The 16,268-nt window shown below is 34.0% G+C and overlaps 1 protein-coding gene across 1 annotated transcript in view; it reads right to left on the bottom strand.

Moving 5' to 3' along the window:
- Positions 1-16,268, bottom strand: part of dpy (fibrillin-like protein dumpy) — a 297,194-nt gene that overhangs the window by 187,679 nt on the left and 93,247 nt on the right. The window contains exons 11-14 of the mRNA XM_089103158.1: positions 14,927-15,164; positions 11,163-11,279; positions 2,031-2,165; positions 534-767 (exon numbers count right to left, since the gene is read on the bottom strand). Of these exons, the coding sequence (XP_088959284.1) occupies positions 534-767; positions 2,031-2,165; positions 11,163-11,279; positions 14,927-15,164 (724 nt within the window). The remainder of the gene's footprint in view (positions 1-533; positions 768-2,030; positions 2,166-11,162; positions 11,280-14,926; positions 15,165-16,268) is intronic.

Genomic DNA, 16,268 nt, shown 5'->3' with positions numbered 1-16,268 from the left:
CTCCTGATATTTGGGCATTGAAAAATAACATGGCAATATTGGCAATTGCCACCAGGAATTTGTAAACGTCCATAGCGGTATTGAAGAGTGAGAAATTACATATAACTCACCCTATAGAACGAGCATGCGATAAAAAAAAGGTTTTTGAACGGCAAGAGCTTCGTTCAACTATGACATTAGATACAATCTTGTTTCGTTAGAGCTTATCAAGCGTCATCCAAATTAGTTCATTGCATTTGACACTGTCTTGTCACACCCACATTTGTCTACAAGACCCTGCTTACATTACAGAAAAATTTTAATCAGTAAAATTATAAAATATATAAAAAACATATTAATAAATAAAATAACAAAATTAAATATTAAAATTATATATAATTAATATGTAATGAATAAAATATATTAATATTATAGAATATAATATTACAAGATGTGTTACAGATATAGTACAGATGTGATACAGTCTCTAGTTATGCTCCTCTGAAAGGTTTTATGGCGTAGTTTAAAAACAACGTTAACCTTACGCTACTTACGTTTACAATCGGGTCCAATATTTGGTTCCGGACACATGCACTTGCTTACGGGATCGCATAAAGAATTGCCAGGGCAGTCTTCATCGATAGCACATCGAGCCGCAACAATACATTCTGTCTCCGGGTAGGGGTTGGGTAAAAGCCCATCTGGGCATTTGCAGCTGTAACTCCCAGGGACATTCTCACATATGGCACCTTCACCACAGACTTCCTTCTTTGAACATTCATCAATGTCTGCAAAGAAATTGTTTTGGTATTAAATCGTACCTAACCAAGGGAGAAGTACATATACTATGTATTTCTTTATCTACCTTTACCCTTTGATATCTTTTAAAGGCAGTGTTTCCATATGGCACAAATTTGCGCCATTTAGGAAATTTTTTGGGCAGCTAATAGAATTTTTTGGGCTTTTGGGGTTTTCAAGGATTTCGGGGAAAATTGCACTTTAGCGCACAAGACGTATCTCAGCTTCTACGGCTGCGCTACCTTAAACCAGGCATCTGGCAAGACGATCTGGAGTCAAGTGAAACATTTAGTAACTTCTCCGCTTATTAACATCGCCTCCTTAAAAATAAAAATGAGCCATATCGAATGGTATACACCAAATGGCTCTAAAGTTTGGTTATGACAGGAGTCAAATGGCGCTTCACCAGCCAGATCTCATGTCTACCCAATAAAATGTCTTCGACAAGATTGGCGAACGTTGGGTATGTTTCTGCATCGGATCTGAGCAAAAAAATCATCCCCTGCCCCAAAAAAATATTGTTTACAGTAACAAAAAGCTTTCAGTTTGGGCGCTGTGGCTGGAAGATATTCCTTTCGATTCAATATCAGTTCTCTGGCCGAATAATATTGTTTATATTAACTAAAAGCTATTTGTTTATACAATGGTGAAAACAGACATTTTGGTTGAAGGATATTTCTTATGGTAACTAAAAGCTTCCTGTTTATGCGCTGCAGTTAAAAGATATTTCTGTCGGTTGAATTTTGAATTTCGTTTACTCATCAAATAAATTTGTGAATTAGTGTCCAGTTTAACCGCGATCTTGACCAATATTTTCCAGATAATTGTCAGTGGCATATTCAAGGAACTCTCCCCCACCATACATTTCAAATAACAATACTTTCTACAAAGATGACAAGCGTAAAAGTTTGAACACTTGTGCAGAATTTTAAGCCACCTCCCTCTGAATAAAATCCCAGCTTCACCATCCCATTTGCCAAACCTGTGTCTCAGATGTATCGGCAGCCAGGGGCGTCCTGAGGCTCATTTTATGGGGGGGGATCTTCGTAAATTTTACCGAATCGTTACCTGATTTATGCCGAATTTTCTGCAGAAATCAAGGATTTTGCTAAATATCGGGCGATTTTGAAAAATTTCTGCCAAAATTTTCGCCTTCGGCAAAAATTTTACCAAATGCCAAAAAAGTTGGGGGGCACCCCTCCCCCTCGGGACACCCCTGTCAGCAGCAACTTATATATAAGTATCTTACTTACCAACGCATACAAATCTTGCATCTCCCGTGTAGCCTTCAAGGCATCGGCACGTGAAACTACCAAGTGTGTTCGTGCAAACGCTGTTCGCTCCACAGTTACCATAAATACCCTTGGATATGTCGCACTCGTCGACGTCTAAAAATAAATTAACGTAGTCTTAATTTTAAAGTGAGTTGAGGTGTACTTTTCTCTCTCCTTCTGTCTCTCTCTTCCTCTCTTTTTCTTTCTTCCTTTATCTCTCTCTTTCCCACCCTCACTCTCAATCTCACCACCTCTCCCTCTCCCCTCTTAGTTTTTTAATTATGATTATTCTTATGACTTAGTTGAAACCGGTATGAGATGTTTTAATTATAGTAAATTTTCATCGGATCGTAATGCAATAAAAAGCTAAAAGTTATAGTGTGAAGCAAAGGTGCATATAGCTCACGGTCTTTGAAAAAGATGAGTGGATCACATTCTACAATTACAATCTACACAAGCTACAATTTAAAGTTTCCTTGGGGTTCTTTGTACAGCTTTTAGAAAGCGGTTCTCAAAGCCCCGCCCCTTCTGTGCACAAGTACAACGCAATACATAGGCTTAATCTTTCGAGGGGATAATTTATAATCTTTCTTTTTTTCTATGTCATTGACATTTCATATCATCTTACATTTAAATCTATATTTAATCATTTTTACTTCAAATTTCATTCAAGCATAGCAAAGCGTACACTGAAATAACAAGATTAAACTGTAATTATTTTAAGATCATGCTCGAGACAATCGAAATTGGGTTTCTATAAGCAATACTTCGGGGCAAAATAATTTAATTATAAAGCATGAAAAAGTAACATCTTCTCATAATTATGAAAAAGAGCATAGCCTGAAGACCAGCCACAAGGCTTTTAAAGTCAATATCTTTAAACGGTTTCATAAAAACTGTTCCACCAACGGGGATGTGAACGATGTACCATAGGTATACATGACTAGATTCCTCCAATGACGTTAAGCGACATTCCTCCGTATACGAAGGGACATAATATACAACCCCTTTAATTTAGTTTCAGTAGACTATTGATTAAACTTACCTCAATTCCAAAGAAAAGTTTTCCGTGCGATTACTCTAATGAGAATATATAAGCAACGAAAAATGCGGCTTAAAATTGAATTTTTCTGGGTTTATGGGTTTCTCGCCCCGCCTCTCGAGAAAACATCGAGATAAGGCTTCTTGTTTGGCTGCTTTCCGAAAATCGTATAATATTTAGGTCTATGTTTCTATACATAAAGACATGTTGTATACCTATGTTTATATACGACATCGAGAAAAGGCTTCTTATTTGGCTGATTCCCGAAAACCCTATAATATTCAGGTCTATGTTTCTATACATAGAGATATGTCGAGAATAGGCTTCTTATTTGGCTGGTTCCCAAAAACAATCTAGTATTTAGGTCTATATTTCTATATATAGAGATATGTATAGATATGTAGAGATATATTGTATATGTTTATATGCAATATCGAGAAAAGGCTTCTTATTTCGCTGATTCCCGAAAACTCTAGAAGATTCATGTCTGTATTTCTATACAGAGATATGTCGAGAACAGGACTCTTATTTGGCTGGTTCCCAAAAACACTTTAGTACTTAGGTCTATAGTTCTATACATAGAGATATTTATAGATATGTAGAGATATATTGTATATGATTATATGCAATATCGAGAAAAGGCTTCTTATTTGGCTGCTTCCCAAAAACCCTATAATATTCAGGTCTATGTTTCTATAAATAGAGATATGTCGAGAATAGGATTCTTATTTGGCTGCTTCCCAAAAACACTCTAGTATTTAGTAGAGGCTGTAGAGGCTGTGCCCTCTAAACAATCTAGTAGAGGCTGTGCCCTCCTCAACGCCTCGCTCTTTACGCTAAAGTTTTTATTGTTTAAAAAAAGAGTTGTGAGAAAGTCAAACTTTAGCGTAAAGAGCGAGGCGTTGAGGAGGGCATAGCCTCTTCATATATGGAATAATTTCTGGTCGTTTTAAGATTTAATGTCGCTCCTATACTTTCAGTTTAAGAAACTCTATGTTTATTTAAAGGCTGCGATAGCAGGGATATGTGGGGCGGCAGCCCCAACTAGTGCTTCTTAATCCCTGTACGTTTTAAGGTTCGACCTTGTAACTCAGCCTCTTTAACTCTTTAGAAAACGTAGTTTTTTTCAAATAATATCGAGAAAAGGCTTCTTATTTGGCTGCTTCCCGAAAACCCATAATATTTAGGTATATGTTGCTATAGATAGAGATATGTAGAGAATAGGCTTCTAATCAATCATTTGCTTAACCACAACTACAAGACAATCTAGTATTATAGGTCTAGTATATCTATAATAATAAAGAAGAATAATGTATTAGAACTCAAAAACACTAGCAATTAAATTAAACTAAGAAAAGAACTGTACAAGACCGTGGTCAGGGCCAATATTACAAAATGCATCTGCAGATGCATCTGCATCTGCAGATGCATATGTTTATATGCAATATCGAGAAAAGGCTTCTTATTTGGCTGCTTCCCGAAAACCCATAATATTTAGGTATATGTTGCTATAGATAGAGATATGTAGAGAATAGGCTTCTTATTTGGCTGCTGCCCAAAAACAATTTAGTACTTAGTTCTATATTTCTATACATAGAGATATGTATAGATATGTAGAGATATATTGTATATGTTTATATGCAATATCGAGAAAAGGCTTCTTATTTAGCTGCTTCCCGAAAACCCTATAATATTCAGGTCTATGTTTCTATACATAGACCTGATATATGTAGATATATATTGTATATGTTTATATGCAATATCGAGAAAAGGCTTCTTATTTGGCTGCTTGCCAAAACCCTATAATATTCAGGTCTATGTTTCTATACATAGAGATATGTCAAGAATAGGCTTCTTATTTGGCTGCTTCCCAAAAACAATTTAGTATTTAGGTCTATATTTCTATATATAGAGATATGTATAGATATGTAGATATATATTGTATATGTTTATATGCAATATCGAGAAAAGGCTTCTTATTTAGCTGCTTCCCAAAAACCCTATAATTTTCAGGTCTATATTTCTATACATAGAGATATGTCGAGAATAGGCTTCTTATTTGGCTGGTTTCCAAAAACACTCTAGCATTAAGTTATCTTCTATACATTCTTATTTGGCTGCTTCCCAAAAACTCTATAATATTCAGGTCTGTGTTTCTATACATAGAGATATGTCGAGAATAGGCTTCTTATTTGGCTGCTTCCCAAAAACACTTTAGTACTTAGGTCTATATTTATATATATAGAGATATTTATAGATATGTAGAGATATATTGTATAAGTTTATATGAAATATCGAGAAAAGGCTTCTTATTTGGCTGCTTCCCAAAAACCCTATAATATTTATGTCTATATTTCTATGCAGAGATATGGCGAGAACAGGATTCTTATTTGGCTGGTTCCCAAAAATACTCTAGTACTTAGGTCTATATTTCTATATATAGAGATATGTATAGATATGTAGAGATATATTGTATATGTTTATATGCAATATCGAGAAAAGGCTTCTTATTTGGCTGCTTCCCAAAAACCCTATAATATTCAGGTCTATATTTCTATACATAGAGATATTTCGAGAATAGGCTTCTTATTTGGCTGCTTCCCAAAAACACTCTAGTATTAAGTTATCTTCTATACATTCTTATTTGGCTGCTTCCCAAAAACTCTATAATATTCAGGTCTATGTTTCTATACATAGAGATATGTCGAGAATAGGATTCTTATTTGGCTGCTTCCCAAAAACACTATAGTATTTAGGTCTATATTTCTATACATAGAGATATGTATAGATATGTAGAGATATATTGTATATGTTTATATGAAATATCGAGAAAAGGCTTCTTATTTGGCTGCTTCCCGAAAACCCTATAATATTCAGGTCTATGTTTCTATACATAGAGATATGTCGAGAATAGGCTTCTTATTTGGCTGGTTCCCAAAAACACTCTAGTATTTAGGTCTATATTTCTATATATAGAGATATGTATAGATATGTAGAGATATATTGTATATCAATCAATCAATCAATTATTTATTAAGCACAACTACAAGACAACAAGTAATACAAGTGGAGTATAAACATAATAATAAAAAACAAAACAAAAAAGAACTCAAAAAACACTAGTAATTAAATTAAACTAAGAAAAGAACTGTACAAGACCGTGGTCAGGGCCAATATTACAAAATACATCTGCAGATGCATCTGCATCTGCAGATGCATATGTTTATATGCAATATCGAGAAAAGGCTTCTTATTTGGCTGCTTCCCGAAAACCCAGACTATTTAGGTCTATGTTGCTATAGATAGAGAGATGTAGAGAATAGGATTCTTATTTGGCTGCTTCCCAAAAAACCTCTAGTATTTAGGTCTATATTTCTATACATAGAGATATGTAGAGAACAGGCTTCTTACTTGGCTGCTTCCCAAAAACCCTCTTGTATTTAGGTCAATATTTCTATATATAGAGATATGTGTAGATATGTAGAGATATATTGTATATGTTTATATGCAATATCAAGAAAAGGATCCTTATTTGGCTGCTTCCCAAAAACCCATAATGTTTAGGTCTATGTTTCTATAGTTAGAGACATGTATAGATATGTAGAGATATATTGTATGTGTTTATATGCAACATCGAGAAGAGGCTTCTTATTTGGCTGCTCCCAAAAACCCTCTAGTATTTAGGTCTTTATTTCTATATATACAGATATGTATAGATATGTAGAAATATGTTGTATACCTATGTTTATAGACAACATCGAGAAAAGGCTTCTTATTTGGCTGCTTCCCAAAAACCCTATAATATTCAGGTCTATATTTCTATACGTTGAGATGTGTATAGATATGTAGAGATATATTGTATATGTTTATATGCAACATCGAGAAGAGGCTTCTTATTTGGCTGCTTCCCAAAAACCCTCTAGTATTTAGGTCTTTATTTCTATATATACAGATATGTATAGATATGTAGAGATATGTTGTATACCTATGTTTATAGACAACATCGAGAAAAGGCTACTTATTTGGTTGCTTCCCAAAAACCCATAATATTTAGGTCTATGTATCTATACATAGAGATATGTAAAGAATAGGCTTTTTATTTGGCTGCTTCCCAAAAACCCTCTAATATTTATGTCTATGTTTATATTTCACGTAAAGAATTTTATTTATAAAAAGTAAAGAACACTTGGAAAAAAAACGCGATATTTCATTGGAAAAAAATACACTTTTTGAAAAAAACTTTTGAAAAAACGCTTTATTTTATTTTAGGCTCAATTTTATCTTAATGTAGGCAGGATCGTGCTGCTTCCGAAACATAGCTGAAACTGTTAAATTTCTTTCGGTGGGAAGGGCAAGGAAAATCAAAGCTTTTTGACAATTCTGAAAACAGCTCTATCTCAAATAAGTTCATAGCTTCTTATAAAAAATATACAATTGGTGCAAACTAATCCACGTAGGGAAAAAAGTGCTATTAGAGTTACTTCAGTGAGAACACCAGAGCAATTCTGGTGTTCTCGCTGAAGTAGCTCTAATAGCATCTTTTCCCTACGTGGATTAGTTTGCGTCAATTGTATTTTTTTTTTTTTTTTTTTTTTGGTTGTGGTTTTATTTGTTTTTAGTTTTAGTTTGGTTTTTCATCTCGCTCTTCTTGTGTTTCTCTGGTGCTGAAGACGCCTTGTTTTGATACAGGCGAAATATCAAAGGTTATTTTACATTTTTCATCTTTTCTTTCCACTGGCCGCAGTCTCGTTTGTTATTTTTTTTTCATTGAGATTTTTCTCTCTGCTGTTTTTTTGTGGGAAAATTTACTTCCACGATAACTTCACTTAAGTTATCTTAAGTGATAAATTAAGATTAAAATCTTAGGAAAACGTTTTTTTTGTCTTTGAGAAGAGTAAAGGCTTCTTAGACTTAGAGAAGACTTAAAAGTCGAAAATATTAAACATTAAAAAAATCGCTTTCAAAATGGATAAGGAAGTTAATTCTCGGAAAAAATCTATTTTTAAGTCCATATTGAAAACGAGTTATTTTTACTATATTTATTATTTACTGTCTCAAGCAAAAGCCAAAATTTTTCAGACAAAAGCAAGATTTTGTCAACAGTTTTCGCAGAAACTTTCTATAGCCTCTCAAGAAATCCTCTATTCACTCTACTTTTATAACTTCATCCCTGGTTAGATAGGATGGTCCAGCCTTTAGACAAGTCAAATGTGATTTTTAGAAAAGAACTCACACAACGATTACAGCTAGCGCACATAAACATTTGTTGAAGGAGCAAACACAACAAATTGAATGATCAGCAACTACAAAGTCACAGAAACAAAAACAGTTTCTGAAACAGTCTACAAACAGTGAGAAAAATACTGTAAAAACTTGAGACGGCTGTCGGTGAATGACAATCTAATTTCAGAAATCTTAACAGCAAAAGTTTGTATAAAACTAAATTTTTCAGTCAGTGTTTTCTTTATTCTTATCAACCCCCTCCTGCCCCTATTTCCCATCCAGGCACGTACGCAGGACTTTCCGGGGTAGGGGTTTAAGAATAAAACAGATTTTTATTTGTTGATCGGATTTATTTGCAGAAGGATCGAGATATTGAGAAAACTAGGATTTCGGGGGATTTGCCCCCCCCCCTTCTGCGTACGTGCTTGCTCCTAACCCCTAAACCAATTCTCTTAACAAATAAAATTAAACACAAATATATATATTTTACCTAGATTTTAGTGTTTTCTCGTAAAAACAACTAGACGGAAATAGCTATCAACCTCAGACGGCTACAGAAAAATGAGAGCTCTTGTTTTAGAAACCTCACGTATAAAATTTGGTTTTAACCACAACAAATTGATGTTTCCTTTATTTTGTTTGATAGTCTATTTTATTTGACTGTAAGGTACTAATTTTCTGCGATATGAATTTCTTGCAAAACAGATCTTCCGCTAATTAGCATGCATGGGCGGTTAAAATTTTCATGGCTTCCGTGACGACAATTAATTAAAACCTTCGCTATTGAAAATTTCATATCATTTTTACTTCTTCTTCTTATTCAATTTTATTTTAAATGATTAATTTTTCAAATTATTTAATACATTTTATTTTTTTGTTTTATTTTATTAATTATTTATTTATTAATATTATTATTAAATATTTTGTTTATTTTATTCAATTTTATTTGAATAACCTGCTGTCTAAATCCTAAGCATTTTTAGTTTTATTTTTTATGAATGCAACCTTCATTTTAAGCTTAACCAAATGTCATTAGGATCGTGCTCAAGGGGTTTGTGGCCCGCCCCAGAGCTTCATGACTTTCTCCAAAATTTAGTATAATTTAGAATCAATAATATTATATATGTAAAAAACGCAAGCTGGAATCTGTAACTATATTGCCCTACCTTAAGGAGGCCCTAGACCTAGACGGTCAATCATTTTTATCAACAATTTCCGTCGATCCATTGACGTGTGCTTCAATCAATCTTCAACCGAGCCTTCAATCAACCCTTCAATCTCGACCAAAGCTAATCTAACACACTGCTTTTGATCAAAATGATTGAGTCATTCAAACTTTCGTTAAACAGGTTCCCAGACGGTTAATCATGCTTGAGTAAATCGATTGACGGAAGCTTTTGATTCAAACGATTGACCGTCTAGGGCCTCCTTTAGGATCATCCAGTGGTGGTTCTAGGCCTGGGGAGAGGGGGCACCTGCCCCCCTCCCAGTTTTTCTGACATTTGACATTAAATTACTGTCGTTCTATGTTTTTCCACTCCTATTGGATACCTTGCCCCCCACCCCCAGATTTGGAGGCCTAAAACCGCTAGTGGGATCAGTAGAAGGATAAATATTAAAGCACCAATGACATCAAAATAAAAGTATTGTATGTCCCCTGGACCCTTCTTAGATCTATTCATACCAGAAACGTACGATGTTGTGAGATTTTTTATATTTTTTTCCAAATGATAAAGTTTTTAAGGCGGCACTACTTTTTATTTTATTTTTTTTTGTCAGTGTTGCTATGCTAGACGAAAAAAATAAATAGGCATAACTAATTATTTAACTTTGACAACACTGCTCGTCTGCAAAATCCGAAAATTTGCATTTAATTGATTCCCAAAGACAAATAAACCTTCAAAGGGGAGCTGCACCTTCTTAAGCTATTTGGTGCCATGAGCTTTTAGCTGTTTTTTTTGCTGATTTTTAACCAATGTTCTTGTTTTATTTTTTACTTAGCAATCACCATTATCAAAAACTGTATAACTGCATATGAAGATCTTCCTGATTCCTGATTCATTTTTCATCAGTTTCATTAATCAGCATTCCTGATTTTTTCACGATTATTTTCTAAATACATATAGTTGTGGAAGTTTCCACTTAATCAATTTATACAATAACTTTTCATTTCCACTGGCAATGGTACTTCAAGAAAAATATATAAACTGGTATTGTTTTTAAGTTAATAATATGAATAATACAATGAGTATCAATATGATGCAAACTATTAGCTCGACACATCAGGCTACTTATGGACTGGTTACTATAGGCTACTTATGGAATATTATATTCCATAAGTAAAATATTATTTTACTTATTATATTCCATAAGTAAAAATTTTATATTCCATAAGTAAAATATTATTTTACTTATGGAATATAGGCTACTTATGGACTAAGGCCACCATAGACTGCTTATGATGCAAGCTATCAGCACGATGAAAAATATCAACTCGAAGAAAAATATTATATTCCATAAGTAAAATATTGTTTTACTTATGGAATATAGGCTACTTATGGACTAAGGCCACCATAGACTGCTTATGATGCAAGCTATCAGCACGATGAAAAATATCAACTCGACACAACAGGCAGCACCATAGATTTTTGAAAGAGGGCTCAAGCTTCTAGTACAAGAGATACTGAAAACTAACTAAAAAAGAATGCAGGCCAGACAGGACTTATCGAAGACCCACAGGAAGGTCCTTCTGAAGTTACTGAGCATACATAGCCATTGGAAAATCAGAAATAGGTTGACGCGAAAACACTGATGACAAGAAAACACAAAAACACTTTGCAACTTACCAACACACTGCTTAGATTCAGGGTCCATTGTCCAGCCAGCATCACAGTCACAGTAAGCCTCTTTGCCATCGAATTCGCACTGCGCATGCTCACCACATTTAACACCTTCACACGGCTCTGAAATAAAACAAAAATTAAGAGGTTGAACTCAATAAAATATTCAGAATAAAGAAGACAATGAGATTAAAACATAATGACAACTAAATAAAAAGAACTGATAAAAATGCAGCAGGCAATTATTAGCTTTGCTATCTTAGCACTCCAGAAACGGCTAAAGGCCTTTCTCCCTTTCCAAAGTAAAACGCTTTCTTTCCATGCACGAATTTCCCAGAGAATGAGAACTTTCAAAGGGGTCTTTAGTAGTTAGTTAAGTAACATGCCGACTATTAAAATAAGGATGGGGGACCCTAACAAAAATTTCCATTCAGACCTGAATTTTTCTGAGGATGTTTCAGACCGAGCTTTTGGGGATACCCGCCTCCCTATTACCCTGTGTGCAATTATGTTTTTAACTTATCCTAGTAGGATATAGCTCCCTTACCCTTTATCCAGCTACACAGGTGGATTAATACGAAGGAAAAAAAAAATCAAAGAATGCAGACCAAAAATCAAAAAAGTTGTCCCTCCTCAATACCCTAACCTAACTTAAAGAGGCGTAGCTTATAAACTGTATTATAATTACAAATAATGTAATATATAAAAACAAATAATATAGATAATATAATATAAATAAATAAATTTATAGAAAATATTATAAATATTAATAATAAATCAATTCCCAATCACCTCACCCAACTTCACACAGGCTAGCTTATAAATTGTTCAATCTTGGTCAGAAATATGTTTTCAAATGATCAAAGTAGTATGCATATTTTTTTCGTTTTCTTTTGTATTTTCAGGTCTTTATTCAAACTTATATTGAGACTTTTATGTATTTTTACCTTTCTAATTTAATATTGAACTCATAGTTTAAAAGCATCCTGGTTGATTGGTGGAATCTGAGGAACCACTAGGTATTCTTTTGTTATTTGTTTCAATCCGAAAAAAAACATACTGCCTTCCAACTTCTTTTCTACTAACTTCAAACTTTGATTTCTTTGAAATAGTAATTTTTCACTAAGACATGTTTTGATTTTTGTTGGAAGGGGGGAGGGGCTTCGATACGTTGAATCTTGGGAGATCAAGTTTTCATCCCTACCAGATATCAATATGAAAGCGAATAAATCATTGAAATAAAATTGTATTTCTTCAACGGTCAGAAAATTGAAAGGATCGATCCCAGGAGAATATCATGCACGCACAAAAGATTTCAGGCACGTGAGCAGGGACTAGGGACCCATCATGCCGGTACCCTCTCCCTCCAAAGAAAAAAAAACTAGATGTCTACTTTTTTATAATTTCTAATTTTATGTAGCATATTTGTCAAGCTTTTTTGTGCTTTTCTTCCCAGTTGTATCCCCTGAGACTTCGATCCCTAGAATACATTATCGAGTACTTTTCTAGCAAAATCAAAAAGGATCCCCTCCCACTGCAACACCCCCTCAGTAAGAATTTCGCGATTAATATCAAAGTTTAAAAAAATCTTCGTCCATAACTTATTTTAAGCTTTGGATTCTCCTTGAATTATTTAATCCCATCTCAAAAGTTTGGTCATTTTCTTCTATAGTAGAATGGAGCCAAAGCCATTCAAGGTTATAAACTTAAATAACCAAAATTTTTTTTCTAGAATATCTTCATTGCTTATAGCTGTTTTACTGAGGAAAATCTGATAAAAACTTACTTTTCCAGATATTCTTCGAATCAAATCTCTTTTACGTTCCTCAACAGGAAAACTTGTTTTCAAGCCAAATTGCAACAGCTGATGTTTTTATTAGTTAATTAGGTTGGCGGCTATTTAATGTTTTGGTTTAATAAATATTTCTAAGAAGTTTAAAGGCCCGAACCCAAGAAGGAAAATCGAAGGGACCTTTGGAAGGGTTTCAAAAAGGTTTCCCCAAAGAATAAAATCTAAACAAAAATTCCAATAATTTCTTTGAATCAATTCTCTTTTACGTCCCTTAATAGAAAAACTTGTTTTCACGCCAAATTGCAGCAGTTGAGGTTTATAATAATTAATTAGGCCGGCGGCTATTTAATGTCTTGGTTTAATAAATATTTCTAACAAATTTAAGGGCCCAAACCCAAGAGAAGGAAAATCAAAGGGACTTTGGAAGGGGATCAAAAAGGTTTCCCCAAAGCATAAAATCTAAAAAAGAGTCCCTCTATTTCTTTGAATCAATGCTCTTTTACATTCCTTAATAGGAAAACTTGTTTTCAAGCCAAATTGCAACAGTTGAGGTTTTTAATTACTAATTTTTTTTTATCTGTTTATTAGGAGGGTTCTCTCCCGTACAAGCGTGCTTCAGGGAATCGATTTATTTTTATTTTAAAATAATTTATTTTAATTTTAAAATAATTTTAAAATAATAAATAAAATATTTATTTTTAAATAATCCCAGTGTTACTTGTTACTTGTGAAAATTAAGCTAGCTGCTCCTTGGTATTTTGAACTTACAAGTAATTCAAAGGGGCTTAAGTGCCCAGATCCAAAAAGAGGGGGGGCTGAAGGTACCTTTAGGAGAGAATCGCAAAGGTCTGGAGGAATAGGCTTTCTAGTTCTAACATTTTCTTGCATTTTTCCTGCAGGATTTTCCTGCAATCTAGCTTTTTTTGTTCAAATATCCCTAAGATTAGGAGGAAGGAAGTCTACCTACTTAAGACCTTTTAATGTACCCAAAAACGGGAGGAAAAATTATAGAGAAGAGAAAGACGTCAAAGAAGACTAGTCTATCATGTTTCCATTTATACTTACAGACAGGCCTCTCTTCCCTAGCAAGAATTGGACAATTGTCGCCTAAAAATGCACTTTTTGATACTTGACGGTGCTTGAGAAAGGCCTTTTGATTTTACCTGAGGTTCTGACCTACGTTGACGTTGTATAGATGACACCGTGCAGCTAGGTGAAGCATAAGGTGAAGCTATATCTCATGAGGATAGTTTAAGAACGTATCTGTACACAGTGCAATTAAGGAGTTAATTAAGGAGGAAAGGATGTTTTGCAGTAGGAGGGCTATTATATTATGAGGCTTGAAGACTAGTTAGCTATAAAATATACCTCTGCTTAGGTTCTAATGAAGCATGAAGAGGCTTCACAGCGTGGGACAGCCCCCCCCCTTCTAAAAATCTAACAGTAAAGAATAATACACAATCTTGTAACATTCAGGAGACCATAACGTCTTTTTGACAAAAAAAACATCAATTCAATAATTGTTGCTAATATCCTCCCCCCTCCCACCGGAAAAAATTCCTTGCTCCTCATCTGAAAATATTCAGGAAAAATAGGAAGATTCTGCTTTGCTGTTATGTTTTTATTGAATTAAGAGCGTCTACAAGGGATGACAGCCCCCTTAAAAGACCATAAATCCACAAAAAGCACAAAATCTTGTCGCATTTTAATACTTGTGACACTTAACAAAAATTTTCTGCATTAAAAGCTATTATTTTATTTGATTGTGGCATTTTTACAGTATTTCAATTACGATTAACTACATTTATTATTTGACTTTTCCAAGAGTGTCACCTCAACTCGATTCTCGCAATTATTTCGAATTGGTGAAATATTTAGCTCTGTTACATTCAAAGGATCCCTTAACTATTCTCCTTCCAAAATACCCAAGCTTTCTAAGGATATTCCCCAACCATGTCTGTAAGTTATAGGGTCTTACCTTTACATTTCGTAAATGGCGGATTGCCAAAATACCCTCGATCACATTCGCATTCAAATTTCCCAGGTATATTTCTGCACTGAGCAAAATCACCGCAGGGATTTAATGCACACTCATCGACATCAACACAGGTAGCTCCCCTGGCTTCAAATCCGTCAGAACAAAAACACTGACCTTCCATGCAGACAGCGTTGCTAATACAGTCAAAATTTGATTTACAAAGAGTGCCGACATCCACCTAAAGAAAATTATACATTACAAGTTTTCAATTATAACTTTGACGTTGCTAATTAACTAAAAATATACTTAAAAATGTAAATACTATTTTAGTTTTCAATCTCTTTTGTACTGTTTTCTTCTGTATTAATCATTGTCAATATTTTTTTTCCTTTTCTTCTTGCCTATCAATAATCTTTCTTAACAGTTAATCCTTATTAATGTTTAGAACAATTAAAGACCTTTTTTGTATTTTTGTATTTTTTTTTGCGAATGTAATTCTTTTTTTTTCTTTTTTTTCTATTCAGATATTAAACTAATGTTTGTGTTTGTTTTGTATGATTCTTTTGGCCTATTGTTAAATAAGCTTTACCGAAACAATGATTTTAATCATATTTTAATTTATGTTTTATAGAACAAATTTAGTTGAACTCAATTCAGTTTCCCAACTTACGGCTTCAGCACATTTGCGGTTTTTACATAGACAGCAGAAGGTTAGATATTAAATTCTCATTATAAACGACTGATGATGTGAATTATAACTCAGCAGCATATGCTTGAAGGGAGGCATAGCAAATACGACCTGGAGGGGGAGGGGCTTCGTGCTTGTCGGCCCCTCCTCCCCCATATCGTAAGTTTTGACGAATACCAGGGCACTTCTTTTTCAATTTATCAAATTATATTTGTTTGTTTATCATTACCCTCCCCCTCATCAAAAAAATATGAGTACGAACCCGAGATACAGTATTCAGAATTACTACCTCCTTACTACTACAACTTTTTGCACAGAATAAATTTGCGTGCACTCCACCACGCGCACTGTAAGAAAATCTGGTAGATGTTAACGTGAGGAGTGCTTTGCAAAAACCTGTTTTTTCCTCCAATAGTATTATTCAGACAAAAATCAATGTTAGTCACATACATTGCTGTATCCAGGATTTTTGCGAAGGGCTAGGGGGGTATTTAAGTTCGGAGGGTTTGGGGTACAAAAAAACTTTACAAAATGTAACAAAAACTTGTCAATATATATTTTTACTACTTTTTTGCGAGTAAGAAAAAAATTCGGAGGAGGTGGGGGAATAAATCTTGCCCCCTAGATACGGCCCTAGTCACAGACAATAGAATA

Source organism: Artemia sp. Qi Xiang Cuo, chromosome 17 (assembly GCF_049724085.1).
Source record: "Artemia sp. Qi Xiang Cuo chromosome 17, ASM4972408v1, whole genome shotgun sequence".
NCBI lineage: Eukaryota > Metazoa > Arthropoda > Branchiopoda > Anostraca > Artemiidae > Artemia > Artemia sp. Qi Xiang Cuo.
The sequence above is the reverse complement of the archived record's forward strand: the minus strand, read 5'-3'. Positions and strand labels throughout refer to the sequence as shown.